The sequence below is a fragment of the Opisthocomus hoazin genome, chromosome 19 (assembly GCF_030867145.1).
Source record: "Opisthocomus hoazin isolate bOpiHoa1 chromosome 19, bOpiHoa1.hap1, whole genome shotgun sequence".
NCBI classification, from domain to species: domain Eukaryota; kingdom Metazoa; phylum Chordata; class Aves; order Opisthocomiformes; family Opisthocomidae; genus Opisthocomus; species Opisthocomus hoazin.
In genome coordinates, this window is record NC_134432.1 from 13,488,043 (window position 1) to 13,508,050 (window position 20,008).

At 40.9% G+C, this 20,008-nt stretch overlaps 1 protein-coding gene across 3 annotated transcripts in view; it reads right to left on the bottom strand.

Moving 5' to 3' along the window:
• Positions 1 to 769: 769 nt before the first annotated feature.
• Positions 770 to 20,008, bottom strand: part of TSC1 (TSC complex subunit 1) — a 28,442-nt gene continuing 9,203 nt past the window's right edge. For all 3 annotated transcript variants that reach the window (XM_075439252.1, XM_075439251.1, XM_075439253.1), the window contains exons 4-23: positions 19,586 to 19,689; positions 18,788 to 18,940; positions 17,055 to 17,199; positions 15,880 to 16,034; positions 15,490 to 15,563; positions 13,873 to 14,051; positions 13,306 to 13,415; positions 12,944 to 13,067; positions 12,445 to 12,560; positions 12,045 to 12,117; positions 10,601 to 10,699; positions 9,931 to 10,501; positions 9,146 to 9,189; positions 8,353 to 8,519; positions 7,249 to 7,431; positions 6,763 to 6,873; positions 6,073 to 6,195; positions 4,856 to 5,043; positions 4,581 to 4,742; positions 770 to 3,854 (exon numbers count right to left, since the gene is read on the bottom strand). In XM_075439252.1, coding sequence (XP_075295367.1) covers positions 3,368 to 3,854; positions 4,581 to 4,742; positions 4,856 to 5,043; positions 6,073 to 6,195; positions 6,763 to 6,873; positions 7,249 to 7,431; positions 8,353 to 8,519; positions 9,146 to 9,189; positions 9,931 to 10,501; positions 10,601 to 10,699; positions 12,045 to 12,117; positions 12,445 to 12,560; positions 12,944 to 13,067; positions 13,306 to 13,415; positions 13,873 to 14,051; positions 15,490 to 15,563; positions 15,880 to 16,034; positions 17,055 to 17,199; positions 18,788 to 18,940; positions 19,586 to 19,689 — 3,368 coding nt within the window. In that variant the 3' untranslated portion in view covers positions 770 to 3,367. The remainder of the gene's footprint in view (positions 3,855 to 4,580; positions 4,743 to 4,855; positions 5,044 to 6,072; positions 6,196 to 6,762; positions 6,874 to 7,248; positions 7,432 to 8,352; positions 8,520 to 9,145; positions 9,190 to 9,930; positions 10,502 to 10,600; positions 10,700 to 12,044; positions 12,118 to 12,444; positions 12,561 to 12,943; positions 13,068 to 13,305; positions 13,416 to 13,872; positions 14,052 to 15,489; positions 15,564 to 15,879; positions 16,035 to 17,054; positions 17,200 to 18,787; positions 18,941 to 19,585; positions 19,690 to 20,008) is intronic.

Here is a 20,008-nt window from a genome sequence, read left to right on the forward strand (position 1 = left end):
ATGAACAGCTACTCAGCCAAAGGGTGTTTACAAACAGACTCTGTGTCACTCGCGCCATCCCCTTGCACGTGTTGTTCAAATTTAAGAACGGAATGCCGAGATTCATGTATGAATTTCTAAATTGCTTTGAGCAACCTTTCAAATAGTAATTTATTTCAGAAAAAACCCCTCAAAACAGCAAGGAAGTGCCCATCTGGAAATAAAAAAAAACAAATCAAGAAAACAACCTTAACCCACTAGGTTGAGCTTACAGTAACATGAGCCCAAAACTTCCCCTTTGTTTTAGAAACCTGTGCCCTCCCACCTGCACAGTGACTCTTGAGCAGGGTGCAGAAGAGGAAAGCACGCAGACAGGGACAAAGCGAGCCAGCCAGCTTCTGACAGCGCCCCCAGCTTTGCAAACAACAGTCTTTGACATTTTCAGCTATTAATTTGTCTAATCACTGTGTAGTCTCTAGACTACATGAACAATGCCACACAGTCAGCTAATACGCAGATTTGCAGGACTGACTTGTTTGCAGTTAATTTATGGATTATACCGGCATGTCATCGCTGAGTTCGGCTTTCACAGAGGACAAAAGGCTTTGGCTGCACGCAGAAAAATGAGCTTCTGTACAAAGAACTCCATGCAAAAAGGGGCAGATCCACTTATCTGCTTTGCACTACGCAGATCTTGGAAGATGCTTCGATACTGAACTCTTTTCTGTGTGTTTCATCTCAGCACAGCTTGGTCCCAAAGAGGTCGGCTTGCAGGGAATTTAACACAGAGTAGTGCAAAACAATACATTTTATTTGTTCACAGTTAAACACAAGCAACTGCCTTGACATTTTAGAACATTCTAATAAGGACAGCAAAACCTTTTGGTTTCAGTTCTCTTTAGCTTACGATTGTACCATTTCCTTGTATTTCATATTTATGGCATTTAATGTGGATTGTTTAACATGCTTACAAAGAGCGAGGCAGGGAACAGATTAACTTGACAAAGACAGCAATTTTAGATTTAACTAAAAGCAGTCAGTTAAAAAAAAATCTGTTTCCACTTCACTGATGGGACCCCTTCAAACAAACTGCAAGTTAACTACATACAGCAGATCCATGATTTTCAGACTTACAAAAAAAATTGCAAAATTTGTTCCTCCATAATCTTTGTGGTCCATAAACAAACCTAAAGTGGTTTCCACTACTATCCTGGTGCTAAAATCCTTTTTAAAAGAAGAAAAAAAGCCACCTTATCAATGAGCTTGCATTACCGCCAGGGCATTTTTGTAACCGACAACAAAAACTGCCTCTCCTCAGAAGAAGTGAGGTCATCACATAAGCAAGACACCTTACTGGGCTCGGCGAAGCAGGAGGACGGGCTGCTGAGCCCCTCCAACACAGCAGCATCTGACGGCTGAGCCAGCCCTGCCAGGACAATGTGCAAACCGTTCGCTCCTGGGCTGGGACCCGGTGGGGCAAGGGGCAGGAAACCTCCAAATCTCACCGAAACATACGCTACCACGTTTGCTACCGCTAAGTCTTAGAAAGCCTATAGACATGTCGACAAAACCAGTCTGTCACTTACAACCATCTCTCTATTTTCTATTCCATGCAGATTCAAGTTTGACAAAACCACTGAAGTTCACCTTTACTTTCAGAGTTAGGACTGACCAACTGAAAGGACGCTGAGAATAATTTAGACAGGCAGAAATGTATTTCGACCCTAGGTGTTACGGAAGAAGCAGAAATGGGAGGAAAAGTACTGTCAGGCGCAAGCTGGCATACTGCCAGCTGCTTTGACAGAGTCCTGTTCCTATTCAGGTTAAGAACGGATTTGAACTACAAGTGTATTTGGACTTGATTTATACGTGAGCGATTCTTAAAACAGCAGCTGCCACCCACAGAATGTTTAGGAAAAGAGGCCACGTGCGATGCAGGGTAACTGTGAAGCCCGGTATGTCTAAGTACGCCTGGATCCAGACATACCTAACATTTAAAACAAGCACACTGCCTTCCTAACAGCGGGCTCTGTTCTGTCACGAAGGAGATTGAGTCTGACCACTGACAAGCCCTGATCCCACAATCTTCCTTCACAGAAGGCTCATCGTTGTCTTAAAACATGATTAATGCAGAAAGGCTTCGCAACAGAATTCTGATTCTCAGTTTGAGCAGACTTCCTCCTCAGCCCCGTCTTCTAAGGAAATGGGACGAGGGCGAAGGGGAGATACCTAGAGCCAAATTGACATTGCTGAGCTGAAAAATGTGCTGCAGTCTGAGCAGAACAGCACTCCAAGGAAACCATATTCTGAAAGTCAAGCCTGGAAATGTGTTCCCAGAAAGAACAAAGCCAATTTCTTGGACTCAAAACACAGTGGTCTTGCTCAGACCGGGAACAAAGACCAGAACTATGAAGGGGGGTCAGGCAGCACAATTATTTCCCTGATTAGAGAAACAAATGCTCTTCTGCAAGTCTTCATAAGCTTGCAATTCTACACACGTGTTCTGCATACTCTCCTTACTTCAGTAAGGCTTCCTTTTCCCTGTTCTCCCACCCCGATTGCTTTCCCATAGGAACCAGTCCGAGATCAGTACCAGTCTGTCAGGCAAACACTTAAAATACCAAAAAGATCAGAAGCTAGTGTTTTAACAAGTCTTCAGCATATATGGTCTCTTCTGCATTACAAGCTCCAGTTCCTTATTAAGTGTCTGTTCAAACGTAACTTTCCAGGAAATGTTAAGGACAATATAAACAATGATCATGAATTCGGGTGAATGAATCGTTTTGCAGAGGTTCACCGTTCTTTAAACACTTAGGTATTCAATCAGAGTCCAACTTAATGAAGACTGGGCTCTGAGGGATGTGGGACAGTGGACAGGCAAAACAGAGACCTTTAGATGAATGCACCAGGAATTTTAGTGCTGCTTCTTTCCAGGATGAAAGCAACCGAAGTCACCCGGACAGGCAGCACAATTAACTGCTCTAAATTGGAAGCTTGCAAGGAAATACAAAGCATTCATAGTAAACTCACAAATGTTAATTTGGCCTCCTATTGCACTCAAGTTCATAAATGCAGCCACTCAACTGGGGACAGGGAGAAAGGGAAAAAATACTTGCAAATGCTAATAGTTGTCCCTTCAAATTAGTACACGCTGCTAAGGACTGAATTTGAGCAAGAAGAGTTAGGCTGGGCGTTTCAATTCCAGACCCCAAAATCCACTTTGCATTCATTCAGCAGCCTTTTTCCGTTTCTGGACATCAATCCTATTCCGCTGCATGAGCTAGCTGCTCAGACCAAAGAAACATAAAAGCTTTTAGTTAAACTTGCATTCACGCCTCCTGTTCTATGCCAAGAATATGAAAATAACACTGATTGACTATCTTCCTTTTTAACTGTGGTCATGATGAGTTTCATTGTAGTCCATGATATGAAGCTGTCCAACACTGCTTTCCTGGATCTTAGGTGAGAGACTAAGGTTATCGGGGCTTGGAGGGGCCTTTGTCTCCATGTTTGCATCTTTACATAGTTCAGTCTTTAGAGCATCAGAAAGCCTGTTGATGGTTACACCCTCCTCATCACACTGGCTCTCACTCTTGTTGCGAAATAATTCTCGTGCCTTCATTCCAAGGAAGCTCTTGGAGCTGGGGAGTGAACCTACAGTCAGTGGGACAGTAGTCGAGGGCTCCAGCAACATGGATGTCTCCCAGCGACTGCCGAATCTCTGGTTCTGGGGTTTTTCTGGGGTGGAGAGCTCACTGCTGCTACCACCCTTACTACTGTTGCTACCTCGAGTGCTGGGAGGTTTGGTCTCTCCATTTCTACCAATTGTTTCTTCACCACATCCTGCCACAGTACCTTCACTACCACAATCCAGCCTGTTTTGGAAAGAGAGAGGATACAGTGTCATGGAAATCGTAGCAACTGTTTACAATAGAAAGGGAAATGCTGGGGAACGCAGGTTACTTTGATTACTTCGCAGCTCTGCTACTGCATATGTACTTTAACAGTTTTCCTTTCACAGTTTTGTAGCAAAGCAGCAGTGACAGAGGGTAACCAGAAAAGTGTCACACTCAGTTTTGCAACATGCAGTGTTTGAAGTCCAAAACTGACAATAATCCCAAAGCAGAATGGAACTGAATCCTGATCAGTTAAGGTAAGGGAAGAGATCTGTACAGCTTCCTTGGATTGTAGATCTTTCCTTTACTTCACCCAAGCACAGGTGATTCCCACAAATCTGCTGGCAGTACAAGAAATTATCCTGATGCTGTAGCAGATCTTGGTGTAGAAAAAAAAGGTATGATCTGAGGGGAAGTACAGCACTACCTAGACACTTTAGGTAGACTATGTAAAATAACTACTTAACAACAGTGTAACAATTTGTAGATTAAAGAGACCAGGCTATGAGACAGTGCAGAGGTTTCTCTCAAACTTTTGAATAACGGCTCAGCTATCTGGAAAGTACTTCATGAGCACTTCCAGTTCTGTCAATGACTCTCAGTAACCTGGGCAGAGTCCTGAAATAGATTCAGTCTGTAAAAGGGGGAGTAACAGAAATATTTTGAGATGGTGCATCCAAGCATATTTTGCACCATCACCCTTACCTTTCTTCTGCTGCTTCAGCTGCTTCTGTTTTTTCATCTTCAAGTTTTTTCAGTAGGCTGCTCTTCTCCAGTCGGCCAAACAGATCCAAGATCTCCAGCTCAAATGCCTGTGTGATTCTTTTCTGGGCCTTGTACCTACTTTCTACTGCTTGCAGCTGACCTCTTAACAGAAAAAGAAACCAGAAACCATCAGGTTCAGTGTCTCCGGATTCTGCCACAACTATGATAGTGCATCTGTCAATGCATGGTTAAAGTTTTACATAGGAAGCTCCTACCTTGCTTGGATTTTGACATCTTCCAGGTACTTCTTTTGCTCCAGGAAGAGGTGGTCTTTTTTAGCAAGCTGAGATTCCAGTTCAGCTATCCGTTTCTGGGAAGCATCAAGCCTTTGGCTTTGCTGTTGAACACACAATTTTGCTTTCTCCAGTTCTTTCCGAAAAGCAGCGTGCAACATTTCAACCTCCTTGAGGGAAAGAACACAATGTTAAAGTAGAATTTGATTGTGTGTTATTTTTATTAATATTTAAGCATGTTTCTCGTGCTATAAACAGGCACGTTTTTAAACTAGATGGAATAAAAGAATCATTTCTAAAAACAGATACAGAAAACTGGATACTGTGAGGATGTACACTATTTAGTTACTGTGAAAATAATGATGCATCACTGAAATTTATTAACACATTAATGTTCCTTATGAGAAGCTCTTTTCAGCAAAGTAAACTTGCCAGTTCTGCACCAGATTAGAACCGACACACTCCATTTAACATCTGTTTTCACAACATGACCTTCATTAAATACCAGTAAGAGACTTCTTTTTTCCTTTTGGCTTATTATTCACCTTCTTTAATTACTTGCTCTCACGCAGAAACAGTTACATTGTTGTGTAATTTACTTGCTTCTAATTAAAAAAGGTTTCTTTGAAGTCAGGAAGTAAAACCATATGAACCGCAGAAGTTTTAAAGTTAGTACTAACTCTTAATAGGAAAATGACTGTGTGAGAACAGTAAGACTGCTTGTTTTAAAACAGCACGTCACAAACCCCAGTAAAATCCTGGCTCAATCTTTCTACAAATTCTAGCAATACTAGCCTACCTTAAACACTTTCACAAACATAAGAGCCCAATGTTACTTTACCAGCAGCAGTCTGCTGCCAATTACATTAAGATCACAGTAAAGTCTCAGCCTTTGGCAAGAAAAAATGGCAAAGAATTTACATCAAGTGCCTAAAAGTGACTTCAACAGTGTACCCTAACATCCTTGTCTTAGCTTTTATGCCCAAGGAGCATGAGGAGATGCCATAACGACACAGTACATGAAAACATCTGAATGGAAGATTAAATATGAAATCCAATCCCCGAAAACCAATTTCAAAACAAAGTATCTGTTAAGTTATGAAGCATTTCCTTCATTCTGAACACAAGGCTGAACAGCTTGATGATGACCTCAAGTTCCGTCTTCCCAAAAGGCCTTGTCTGCAACTCCACAATCGTACCTTTGTAGTGTCCGTGTGCTTGTGCTGCAGCTGCTCCAGGTACAACTCATTCACCTCTCCAAGAACCAGAAGTTGCCTGTTCAAGAACTCCATCTGCTGTTGCACTGATTCACTGTTGGAAAGCTTTACAGAGAAATTGAACAGAATCAAACATTGGAATGAATAGTTCAGCAGAAGAGTCACAGCTGATAGGCACTGTGTTCACAGGGTATTTTTATAAAGGCAGACAAAAACAAGAATCCAATGCATCATAGGTAGTGTTAAATAAATTAGCTGTGATAGAGCTGGTGACAGTCCATACAAAGCTGCACCATATAGGCACTGCTTCCCTTAACATAACCATGTTTCCACTTACACGAGAAGTCCATTCAACTTCTGATACAAACAAGATCTCTAAGAAGCCAAGATTTAGCAAAGCTTTAATACAAATTCATATTGCTCAATCCACAAATTCCTACTGTGGAAAATGCAGCCAAATGAGAAGTTTCAGAAGCCTCTGAACTGAGTTTAAAGTTTCTTCACCAAAATATGTTTCTCTCTTTTTTTTTTTTTTTTCAATTTATATCAGATTCTATGGAACTAAGCACAGGCTTCTTCCAGAACAAGAAAGAGAAAGCATCTGACAACAATTATCAGAAAAAATTAAACAGTAAGACACAAAGTGACCCTGGGAACAGCAACTCTTCTTACCTTTTGAGAAACTTGGCTAAGAAGCAATTCAGTGTGACACACCTTGTTGTTAGCCTTCTTTAATTCTAACCTCAGATCTGCAATCATATTCCGGCAGTCTTCCAGCTTGGTCTGTTCAAATAAAAAAAAAATCTCACTCTGGGTTCTGAAACCTTAATAAGGGCTACCAACGGCATATGGCTGGAGGGCCGTAACGCCTGGCACTGTGAACCAAGTTATACCGAGCACTTGTGAAAGCCCCAAAACTAGCTACAAAACTGCATTTTCCTATTTCCAGACTGAAGACGGGACAAAACAGAACTATAAAAGGATGATGACTAAGCTAGGCATTTCCAATTATGCATTGTCTTATTCTGAGTTAGGACAATATCTCTAATAGAGATCTGTAACTTTCTCTTAGGTATTTCATGCCATGTTATTAGGAAGGTTATTTTTAAAGCCACACTAAGTAGATAACGTAATTTTGTTCAGTGTTGTGCTTCATACCTGCAATTCCTGGCTCTGGTTGTAGAATTCCTCCCGGTCGTGTTGCAGCTGTCTGATCTGGCTGTGAAGCTGAGCCACTATATTTTCATGTTCCTCCTGAAACTGGTAGTACCTTGCCTGTTCTTTCTGCAGACTCAATTTCAAGGCCTGGATTTCTTTTTCCTGTAGTTTCAGCTGATCTTTCTGTTAAGAACCCCATATGAAGCATCAGACAAGACACCTGCTTTACCAGTTAGAACATCTGTCCTAAGCTGCTAGCTAAGTAAAGCACTAGTTGTCAATTAATAGCATGCAGGTGTAACACTTTTGCACACACAGAAGTTTTTATATAGACCATGCTCTTAATGCTTTGGGCTTTTTTTTTTGGCTGAGAAAGAGATTAAATGGTGCTAGAGTGGACAGCCCGAAAACTCCAAGTCACATCCAGAGGCACAATGAGCAATAGCAGGTTCTTCCACTGCACCTCACACTTTCGACAGGTACTTGGGCTTCACAGCTGAAGCTACACTTCATTTTCTAAAACCTATCTGGAAACCTATTTTTGTCTTTTCTACTGAATTATCAAAAGGTGAAACTGTAGATGGAAGTAGCTGTAATATGGAAGTACAGAATGAAACATGCCTATATCTGTTACAAGACATCCTTCCACATACGTGTAACTTCAAATTCTATCATAGTAAATACCTCTGGAAAAGAATACTTGAGTCTTCAAAGTTTTGGCTATTGCTCCTCAGTTGAGGAGTGGAAGGACAGTACTTCTCCAAATAATGCAATAAAGTGTCTAGCCACGCATTAAGTAACCACTCCACTAACTGTGAAGCCTTTAACATTATCCAAAGGTAAGCGCTGGCAGGGATCAAGCATGCCGACATCCACCAAACCAGTTGCCTACAGTCAAATAGAAACTACTGGTTTTAATAATCACGGTGCACGTAACTCACCCACAAGTACCCACAAGTCATTCCACAAACATTGACTCTTAATAAGGTGAGAAACAAGGCTTCTTTTCAACTGAGTGGTACTGGAAGACGCCGGCCAAGCCTATTCATATCTGTTCTAGCACCAGTGTGTTTAAATTACTGCTAGATTTGTATCCCTGCTCACCATGGCAGCATTATGTTCCTCTAGCGCTGTTGCTTTAATCACTTTTCGCAAGAGTCGACGGTTCCGAAGGGCATGTTGCTGTCTTTTGAAGCGTTCATACAATAACTGGTTGTGCAGCAAAAGCAATTGGTTACGCAGGGTATGAATCTCATCCGACGGGGGAGAACCTGGATTGGAGTTAGAAGATACAAGAGGTTACTGAACCGTACTGTCCCTGTTCCTCATATGGGAAATATTTTCTAAAATAAGCAAAGAAGATTTCTTTGAAATTACATCTTAAAAATCTGTCTGTTCCATTTGATCTCCAACACAAACTTAATTTTAAACATTTTTCCCAGAGCAACAGGTATATGCTTCATATGGATTGCTCCTTATATTAAGAAAAAAAAGCCAAGCTCACCATCACCACAGAAGCCTAAGAGCACAAAACTGTGACACACACATGCAGCAACAAGAAAAACAATTATCAGTTTTATATTCAAGTAGTATTTCAAAGGTGGCAGGATCTGTCAGATGATCAGCATCACTCTGAAGGCTAGCAGATCTTAAATGGTCAAAAGCAGAAACGTCTAGAGTTGTGGGGAATGCAGTTTTCACTTTTCAAAGATAGAAAAAACCAGCTTATTTCACTGGAAAACAGATGTCTATCTGCTAAGCAGATAAACCATGACTTAATGGAGGGCACCATCTTTTTTTTTTTTAATAATGTGGCAGAAAAAGTATGCAGGTCATTGTTTAAGCAAGTCTAATAACAGAGGAGCAGAATGCCAAAACACAGGAGAAACCTCCTCACCTCCAAAGTGAGTCCAGTCAGCAGATTTGCTTGGCAGAGACAATCTGAAAAAAGAAAATGCAGTATTAAATAGTAAGTTTAAATATACAGACACTCTGCAATTCACTTTAAAATGGAATGCCCACCTCAAAAGAGCTTACAGCCTAATAAAAGTACAATTATGGTCAGTTGGTATGAAGGTAATAAGGAGGAACCGTGCAAGCAGCAGGCTGCAAGGGCAGATGATGGAGGGCATAGTTTCTTGGAAGCGAGAGAAAAATTCTCTGAAGCACAGAAAACAGCATAAGGACAAAGCAGAAGACAGGGCAATAAGATGAAAAGAAGGAATACCACAGACACACCTAAACCTTAAATCGGGTTCTCCAGTTTTTAGCTTCATGTATATTAGAAAGTGTCGATCTTCCCATGGTGTCTACACTTGCTCTTGACTACCTAGTGTGGGACTTAAACCTGGTTTGGTAAACACATCTCACTAACAGTGGCACCAAAACCACACCTGCAGCACAGCCAACAGCCCTGCTGCTTCATCCCAAGCTCTGTCAGCGAAGGCAGCAAGTCGTACGGTCACAGCCCCCATTTTTACACCAAAGCAAACTAGTTACCACTGCAAATACAAAAATCCTCCACCCAGAACCCCCTAGCTCAGTTAACAGCCATGTTTCACAGAACACAGTTTCACTGTAGATTTCCAGACACACCTGCTTTTCAGGCACAGCTATTAAAATAAAGCCAGCACAAAAAGCATTACCTAGAAAGTTTACAAAGTAAGATCTTCAGTCACCTACTTGTTCAGCTCCTTAGTGTGTGCATCCGCTCCTTGCTGTATCAGTCTGTCCAGTACTTCCACAGGAGAAGTAGAGGACATGTAGTCATCATCCTGGGTTCCCCTGGCTTTCTTTAGCAGCTCCTCAGTCTTCTTCCCAACAAAGAGGTAGGCAGTCTTTGGTAATGCAACTTCAAAAAGGTGCTCATACAGGGGAGGCTGCCCACTCCCAAACACCGCTCTTCTTTGTGCGGGTACTTTGCAAGGGCTGGGAGTGACAATACTCATCTCCCCAGAGGTTCCTTCCCTGTTACCAGCAGGGCTTTCACCAGAGCCTCCACAGGGCTTATCTATGGGAGTAAACGTTTGTTTGGGTGTTTCCCGCGCGCTCTCAGGCCCAGGCTTGTCCAGAGAAGATGTTAAAGGCTCAGAGGTCTGACTGTGTCCCTGAACACTAGATACTACTGAATGGGTCTTCTTTTGAGAGCCTGACAGACTTTCATTTGTGTGGTAAAATGGAGAATCAAATCCTCCTCGAGGCACCATGTGTTCAGCATCGGTTGTGATCTCAGAGATCTCTTTAGATATTGCATCTGAAAATGATGGGAAGGGGGAGTATAATTATGTATCTTGTATTTCGACATTACATACATTTCCTTAGCTAAGATGTATGTAAGGATGACAGAAATTACCTTCCTCTCTGTCCTTTTCAGCACTATCTTCAAAAGACAAACCACCTAAAAACTCTGGAAGATCACTTAAGGTTACTGAACTTTTACTACTAGGTGTGTCTGTAGAAAAGAAAAGAAAAAAGAAAAGTTAGTTACACAGAAGCTGTTTTCCCCAGCCTTATCACAGCACAAACCAGAAGCCTTAGAATAAGCTTCTCTCCCTTTCAGATGCTTCTTCAAAGGAGGAAGCTATCTGATTCCTGTTCCATTCCATGTGGAAACCAGTTCAGAGATCAGTCACTGGTCAGTCCTGATCCCAAAATGTAATTTTGTAAATTTAGTATTTGCTATTGCAAAACAAGTGTAGGCAACCACCTCTATGAATAAGGATGTGCTGTTTGCAACTGAACCCATTAAATACATTTAAGAAGTGGCTTAAGTGTACAGTGACTACCATACTTCCACATTAGCATTAAACTCCCCTTTAGCTTCTGATCAAGCTACACAAGGCCACAGTACTTACCCGAGAAAAATGAAGTTTAGCCAATTGATGTAATAAAAACTTGACAGTATGTGACTACTGATCAAAACTCAGCTGCCAGGGAGATATACACTAAAGCATGCAGGATAGAAACCTCATGCTCACAGCTCAGTCACAGATGAGGAATCCAGTGAAAAACCTAGCCTGTTCTTAACTTGTAATTCAGGAAGTTCAACTACACCAAGGAATACCAAATTCAAATTTCACTATCATCTCCACTTTGAGGATGGTAAAGATTTGTAGTCTCAAATACAGTGCCAAAATCCCTTTCTACAGCTGTCACAGCTATAGATGACAGAGAATGGAAAATGGAATCTAGATTTACCTATTAGAAGCTGAGTTCCTCAACCATCCACTGTTGATTTCAATATTCCACAGGACTTCAAAAAAAAGGTTCAAGTACAGCAATATAATTTGCAGACAAAAAACAATTTTTTCCCCAAGACCACTGAAAAGCGAGCATCGTATCTATCCTTAAGTGCAGCCTTACAGTTTGATCCAGACACGTGACATAAAACTTGAAGTAAGACTTCACACACAACTTGTTGCTTCTAATAAAAAAAAAAATCACCCTCAAAGAATCAGATTTAAAAAAAAAAATAAATCCCTTTTCAGCTTTCAGTGTAGATCTGCATATTTAATCATGCATAAGAATGCATCAGGGCCAGTTCAGAAAAATTCTGCAAGATATTTCTGAAGGTGAATATTAAAATGAAATCAAAAGCATCACAAGAAGATTTTATGTTGAATCACAGGTTAAGGCAGCATCCCAGAACTACAAAGAACTCGGGGGGGGGGGGGGGGGGGCGGGGTTGGGGAAGAGAAAAACCTGTGGAAACCATTTGGCAATTGGAACCTGTCTCAATAAAAACAGGATTTGTTTACAATATGTTATTGTAGTGGGGAGAGGAAAACGGAGTTTACCCAATGATTTATCACTGTTTATGACATTTTGCTGTCGGGACAGTAAAGGCCTCCCAGGATCTGGTTTGTCCTCCTGAAAAAAACAACAAAACAAAAACGAAAATAGATTCTTTGCACTAGACATCTGTTGGAAACAAGCCTCTTGGACAGTTTCATAGAAAGGAAGTTCCTGCAAATAGATGGCTTAAACAGCAAACCAGTATCAGAAGTCTTAAAACTGTGCAACTGGAAGTGGCAATAGTTGTCTAAACTTCGAGGAAAATTAAGTTTTTACAAAAAATGTTGCATTTCATTGCAAATCAGTTACTCTGATTTTTCTTTCTCAGTTATGATCATTGCATGTATGGCAATTCAATGAAAAAAAAAATTAGATTTGTTTGGCAGAAGAATTTTGCTATACCTTTTTAGGAGGCATGGCAGCAGCTGGAGGGAGTGAAACATGCACAAAATCATCTGAAGTGCAGGGTGGAGGAGGAGATGTGGCGGGCGTTCCCAAAGGTGTTCCTTTCCCCCCTGCTGAAAAGGAGGAGCAAAAGTTTTCTCAACAGGCTCCCACTTCCTCCTTCAGCAGAATATTGTACTTGAAGAACTGCACATTTAAAGACCATCTCAACCATTTCCTTCCGAAATCTCTTTCAACTATTTATCAAGATAAAAGCACAGTTTTTAAAAGATCTGCTTCAGACTTTGGCACTTAATTCACTGTAACTATTTCCTACCTCAGTGTTTGCATTAGTACTGCTCTAGATAACCAGGTACTCAGTTCACAGAAATAAAGACTTAAGCCTACTAAATGGCATGGTGTGGCACTCCCATTTAATAAGCTGAGAGCAAAATCTACAGCCAAAATTTCTATTACAACAAACCCTGCAGGCCTAATTCCCAAATTCAGCACCTACCAGATGTGCTAAAAGCTTTGCTGTAATGTTGTGATGCAGACTGGGATGAATCCGACGGGACAATTCCAGGGGACGTTGGTGGAGTGGTCATACCACAAACTGCAGAAGGACTCCAGATGGTAACCTATGTAAAAGCAATACACAATAAACACAAATCAGTGAAGCTCAGAAAAGGAACATGTGAAGCACCTGCATCTAGGTTCCAACACAGGAAATCAGACGGGGATTAAATCCAAAACATACACTGAGTTCTGAAGAATTCACAGTACTTCTCAGAAACATGGATTTTTAAGACTGTCACAAGAAACTGTGAATAAAGTGCAAAGCATTAAAATCATGCTGCGCTTTATCTTCTGCTTTACCTGCTGTGGCTCAGTTGACAGCTGTATTGACTGCGGGCTCAAAATCTGAGGTAGCTGCCCTGGCATTTGTGATAGTGTTAGCCGAGGAGTGGAATATGGGGTAGAAGTCCCTGAAAGTTGAAGAAGGAAAAAAAAAAAAAAAGTAGAAGTATCCTACACATCACATACAAATCAATGATTCTTCTGGCTAGTACTTAAAGGCTTTTAACCAAAACATTTCAAATCCATTCGACATAAACAGTCACAGCTAGCAAACAAGCGACTTTTATTCCAGCCAAAGAAAATACCTATTCAATATATTACATACTTCAGCTTTTTTTTTAGTTGTTTTGGGGCAGGGGGGACATGGGCAGACCCTTGGAAAGGCATTGGAAAGGCACCTTTGCAAACATGCTGTATGACTGCATGATCAAAGGATGTATTTCTTTTTTATTTTTAAATGATGGTTTATTTTCCAGTGCCTAAGAATCGGACTTTAAGTGGGATAAATTACTAAGATGTCTTGTTGCTACAGGGCCAGTTTTCTCCCAAAAAATGGGTATTCATTAGCCATCAGGCAGGTCTTACCATAGCTGCTCAGTGTGTCAATGTAATAGCTGGCACTGGGGTCAGTATGATGATGTCTGAGGCTTGTGCAGAGTTTCCGAGACACAGAGTAGTAGCCATCTTCATATGAGGCTTCTGCAGGGTCCAGGGAGATTTTGGCACATTCTATCACAACATCATGAGTTTCTAGTCTTTTCCACCTGCAGACAGTTTTTGGATCCAAAAGAGTAAGTTAGTCAATTATTGTCACAAACAAGAGTTCCTGGAGATACGAGGAACTGGCTTGCAGGATGGCTCGTTTGTTCCAGACAGCTTTGTATGCTCCCAGCCAAAACTGGAACAAGGCACCATACAGAAATTGCAACCAGATGACTTGTAAGAGAGGGTCTCAAAGAGGAGACAAACGGCTTTGACACAGAGATCCATAAAGGTCTGCCATGGAGCACTCTGGAAAGGAGGAACAGCATACGAAGACGTGGTTGATCCTGAGCTTCAGCAGCTGTAGAAATCAGCTCAACTAGACTCATGTCGGTAGTCAAAATTTAGACATGACAGCAGTAAGGGAACCTTATATTATTTAAGCAAACACCATGTGCAACGCCAGTTTCAGGTCTGTGTTTTTCCTCCCAGATTTTGGGAATGTTTTTTACTATTACTACCTCCTTCATTCTGGAAACTTTTTCTCACTAAATTAAGCAGCCAGCTTAGATCTGCCCAATATTTCAGGGGATGGAAGTTCACTCAAGAGAAAGCACAGCAGGCTCTCTATTAAAGGCTGAGTTGCTTTTGAATGTAAGATACTATGTGCAAGGTGCCAAATCAGAAGGCTTCAACTGGCAGTTTCACGCCAATTGTCCTCTTCAGTGGTGCCACCCTCCCCCCTGCCTGGGAGAAGCCTGCAAAATTGAGCACTGTGATATTCAACAGGTTCCCAGTTAGCAGTGTTTTCCTAGTGGCTCTGAAAAGCAGCGCAAGAGCACTACTGTGCAGCAACAAGAGTCAATTTCTCCTCTTCAGTGGCTGGGCCTGTGGAGACAAGAGAAAAGCAGCAAGTGGTGCTGCTGCAGGCAAATGAGCCTATTGCTAAAGAAAACTAATATAGCTGATAATGTTAAGACATACCTGTTAAAAGAACTGATCTGTTAACTGAACCAACATCTAGGTACCAAAACAAGACACACTGAAGCCATTTTAAACACTTAAATCCCACCAAGTACTTCAACAAACCAAAATAACCATGACCGAAACCTTAAGCCAATGAAGCAGGTCAGTGGTAGTTTATTTGTTATAAGCAAATTCTTTAAGAACTTTATGAGGATGTTTGATTGTTAAGTCACAAAATTAAGACAAAGTCAACTATTAAGTAGAAGACAGATTCCAACACAAACACAAAAGGAATTTAGAACCCCAACATGGTTGTTAATGGCCTTTCACAACAATTTTTGCTTGTTCATCCAGCTGTAAGCTTGGATGAAAAAAGTCTTCATGTTGACCTGATATACCTATGAATACTGGTGGCAAAACACCACTGGCACACACTGTTGCTGACAGAAAAGGTTTTGCTGGAAGCCTTCTGAAATACCCAGCTAAAAGTTGCTTATTAATAGCTTTTTCTAATAGCAGAGTTAACATATATACCTTCGTGGGTCCAGTTCATGGTCCTTGGATCCAGTCACTAATTCTGGATGAATTCGCACATGTTCCATCATTGGCTGGATGAACAAGAAGCAGTGTTACCTGTACAGCATCTTTTAATTGTACTAAACTACACAAAGTTGATGAGCAATCTACTGATCCCAATAGTTCAGCAGGTTACATTTAACACATAAAGCTAACACACATCATCACAGCTTCAAGAAATGATCTTGTTCCCAACTGAGATCTCAGTTCTCCAATAGCCTGCTTTTATTCTGCTTGCTTGAGCAGCACTCAGTCAAATCTACATCGTGTATTAAATTGGCAAACATCTGCCTTTACACAGCAATGAATTCCTTGTCTCAGATAATATAGAGACGAGCAGTGTTTTACCTTGACAACCTCTTCAAAGGTCCCCAAGTTTTCCTTCATACTGTAGTGGGAGCGCAGAAAGGAGACAAAATTGCAAGGATACATTCCATAAAGGCGATGAAAGAGAGCATAGACGCTGGCATGAAGATGGACAAGATAAGTCTCTGCCACGTGACCTGGAAAAAGTAGTTAGAATATTTTCATTACATTGGAGAAAAGAACACAACTTCTAAGCATGCAAGCAAAGTACTTTTAAATTTGAAATATTATCTGGAACAAGTCTTCTGAGATATGAAGAGTCCCCAGTGAAACTGCGAAGTCTTCTGACAGAATAGGCAGCTCACAGCAAAACCAAAAATTAAGATAAGGCCCATTAATTCCAACCAGTATCCTGTCATTCTCAAAGCACAGCATTTTTTATTCCAGTTAAAACCTAAAACCCCTCTACATAGCGAGCCAGAGTTTTCAAGACTGAGTGATTCAAAAAGAAAACTAATGTTCACTTCAAAGGTAAAAACTAAAAGCTTGTACCCACAAAAAGCAACAGCAACAGACTTGAGTCTTACTGGCCACCTTATAAGTTCCAATCCTACTTGCAATGCCAATGGCCCTCCAAATCGCATCTGTGTGCTTAACATTTGTTCGTACAGCCATGGGACGCATACACAGATAAGGCTAGTGTTAGATATCAGACACCTTACAGCAAATTCACCAAAACCAATTAGACAGAACCAATGCTGTAACTGAGAAGACTAGTTTTACCAACACTTTCATGACTATCGATAGATGCGCATGAAAAGAAACTCTTACATGCTGCTTCTTCCCCCTCCCCATCCACACCTGGGAATTTCAAATTGCCAAATATCTGCCTCAAATGTTGGCACTTTCCCTTCTCTATCCATTAAGCTCAATCTCTGCTATTCGTGGTCATCAGGGTAGCATTTCAGTCCAGTGAAACTTCATGTAGTAGCAGCACCATATGGAAGAATATAAGAGACTTCTAAATTTTGAACAAAGAAGCACTCCCTGATGCTAACTATAAAAGAACAGAATAGCTTGAGGGCTTAATGCATGACTTTCTGCATTTAAATAATCTCAGACCATTACAAGTTTCACAAAAGAATGTGCTCACCAACTGCTTGAGTCACATGGGTACTACTAAACCGTAACTGCATGCAACAAAGTTGAAATCTCACCTGGATTCTGCAAGCACCACGCTGAGAGACGCCCAAAGATACCAAAGAAATCATGAAGGTACTGTTTGCCAGACTGAGGAATCATTGGCAACATGGTTATTAGCACTAGGACACCTGTGGTGAGTACTACTACATCTGTGTCAGTCTGCAAAAAGGGAAAAAACCTGCATTAATCAGTTTAAAAAGTTGAACTTCATTTTTTTCCAAGGATGAAGCGAACACTGGATCATCATCATGGAAAAAGTTGAATATTTTGAAAGAGTCCCTCTGAAACCTACCATAAGCAAACCAAAAAAAGATTACTGTCTCATCCAGAACAACTCTAGAGAGAAAAGATTTGGGATTCCTGCTCCTATTCTGCTGCTGCTTTTCTGAACAAAGACTTGACTTAGTTAAAAAGGGAACATCACCACAGTTCCACAACTGAGCAGAAAAAAACACACATTGGTATGTGAAGCATCTTGCATACTGCCTTCCTCCTTTCCCAGAGCTAAGCACATACAGCATTCAGAGCCTAAGAAACTGCAAATCTGATCAGGGTATTCAAGAATGTTGGCCAATTACTAATGCAAGGGTCAAAAGCTTTCCTGTTAAACCTGGTTGATGACTCTGGCTGCTAAATACTTCATGCAGCAGTAATTCAAACAATAACTAGGACCCTATGGCTTACACTGAGAGAAAGGCATGTGGCAGTAAAAATCTTTAGCTAGATGAAACAGTAATAGAGAACTCGATTTTATTTTCCAGTGGGGTCCCTACTTGCTTCCCCAGTTTAATGTGCACTTTCCTTGGTAGTTCCTCTGCTTTGTCAGCACAGAGGTGTAAACAGCACAGGTAAGCCTGTGGCCAGATGCCACTGAGCTGGTCTTGGTCTCTCCCAAGAGCCACTCCAGCTGATCAGACATACTTAGCATTGCAGATTTTTCTTTCTCTGTGTAATCAACAGCGCCTATTCTCCCCTAGTCAGACAGAACCTTCCACAGCACATTTCATGTCCACCCCTATCCCTCTGTACACATCCCCAGCACTTCCACATCTCTGTTCTACTCCCACCAGCTTCCTGACATACTTCACTCCTCTCACAATCACACAGAACTCACACTGAAAAGGGTAACAGAACCCTTGTCAGACATGTCAGGAGTTCCAGCAGCAGCACTTGTAGCTTCTTTGGCAGTTACAAATTTGCTGTGTTTTTGTTTTGAAGAGGACTGGCACTTGACTGCATCATGCATTTTAATGTGATTTAAATGACTAATCTGAATTCTCCACTATCATATTAAATGGTATGACTGACAACACTTGTAGGTCTCAAAACACTTTTCACTCTTTATTCCTTGTTACAATACTGTACAGTATGATAACCGATAACTTTGCAGATGGATAAAAAAAACAAAGCACAGGTGGACAGCTACTTGCTTGTAACCCAGCACATCTGTAGCTAAGAAGGCAAAGTCTGCTAATTCCAAGGTAATTAAAATTCTAGTAAACTCTCCTAACTCAAAGTTATATAGTGATGGTGGCTTTTAGAAACAAGATTGTCAGTAATACCAGGATCAGCATAGCATATTTAGTTGACAGAATTCCACTGTGGCTCAGTATTTTAATCAACATTTTATCTCTTCTCACAGCTTAACTAAATGACATCAAAACAGAAAACAAATGTCTTGCATTAGACGTATGCATGTTCACATCAGGTGTACAAGTGTTTTATGGACAACACTGACAGTTCTTACCTTGAGACATTTAAGCAACGAAAGTAGGAGAGGTGCTTGAGAAAGCTTATGTTTCCAAGATGGTTGTCGTCTTATCACATGTCCCAGCAGAGAGAGAGTGGGTAAACGGGTAGCAGCTTTGCCCATGTATTCATTAATTTTGTCCAGTAGATGCTGATAGAGGATTTTTGCAGAGAGTGGTGGAAAAAGGAAAGGTATTTATATTTAACTAGTGTATATTCTTTTTCACCAATCTATATGCAGCAGTTTGCCATTGCCAATTATGGAAACTACGGGCATTTTACAAATATACAGGATCCAAGAGCACATAAAACCCAGCAATAAACTTAAATCTGCTGGCAGTAAAATGCAAACTGTTCAGTCCAGAAGCAGTCACTGCACTTCAAAACATTTATCATAAATAATTAAAAAATTCCAGTCAGCAGAAGCAAAACAATTTGTAGCGCTATTCACTCAATCTATTTAAAAAGCCTTACTTGCTCTCAAAATACCCAATCTGTTTTAGGCTAAGACATCCAGCACTGAACACACAGCAGCAGCATTGCAAAGACAATGTTAGTCCTCAGAAACCTTTCATTTATAGAGGTTATTTGCTTAATTGGGTCAGTTTAAGCAACCCAAGAAATGGAGACCTTTGAAGTTTTTTAAAACTTAACTACTCTTACTACAGAGGTACTACACCTCCACAACAAGGTAATTCTATACCAGAACGGAAAAACAGAGTTCTTACAGATGCTATTTAAAGGCTGCTTCAATAACAGGTTATATCTGCCATACTTAATAACAAGACTTTTTCACCTTGTCATGAGGCTCTTGCAGTGTGGACAGTATATGCAGTGCCTGCTGAGAACTAGTTTCCAAGTAATAGTCCACCAGGTTGTTCACAAGCATAGGTCCACGGTCTACCAGTTTGTTTACAGCAAGAAACAAAAAAAAAGTGAAATGAAGCATTGTTACAGGGACGTCACACAACTTTTTAACATCTATTGCACAATTTGTAGCATAAATCAGTACTTAGTGCTACCAGACCTTTAGGAAAATGAGACCTCTCGAGCACACTTTCTAGTTACTACCCATTCACGCCATTGCATTTGTCTCAGGGAAAGTAGCTAAGTTTTTTTAATAACTAACAATTACTGTGGCACTGTCTAACCTTAAAAACCTAGAGGCAGCTGAACTGCAGCAGTATTTTACCCAGCGCAGGTAAAGAGTTCACGAGTA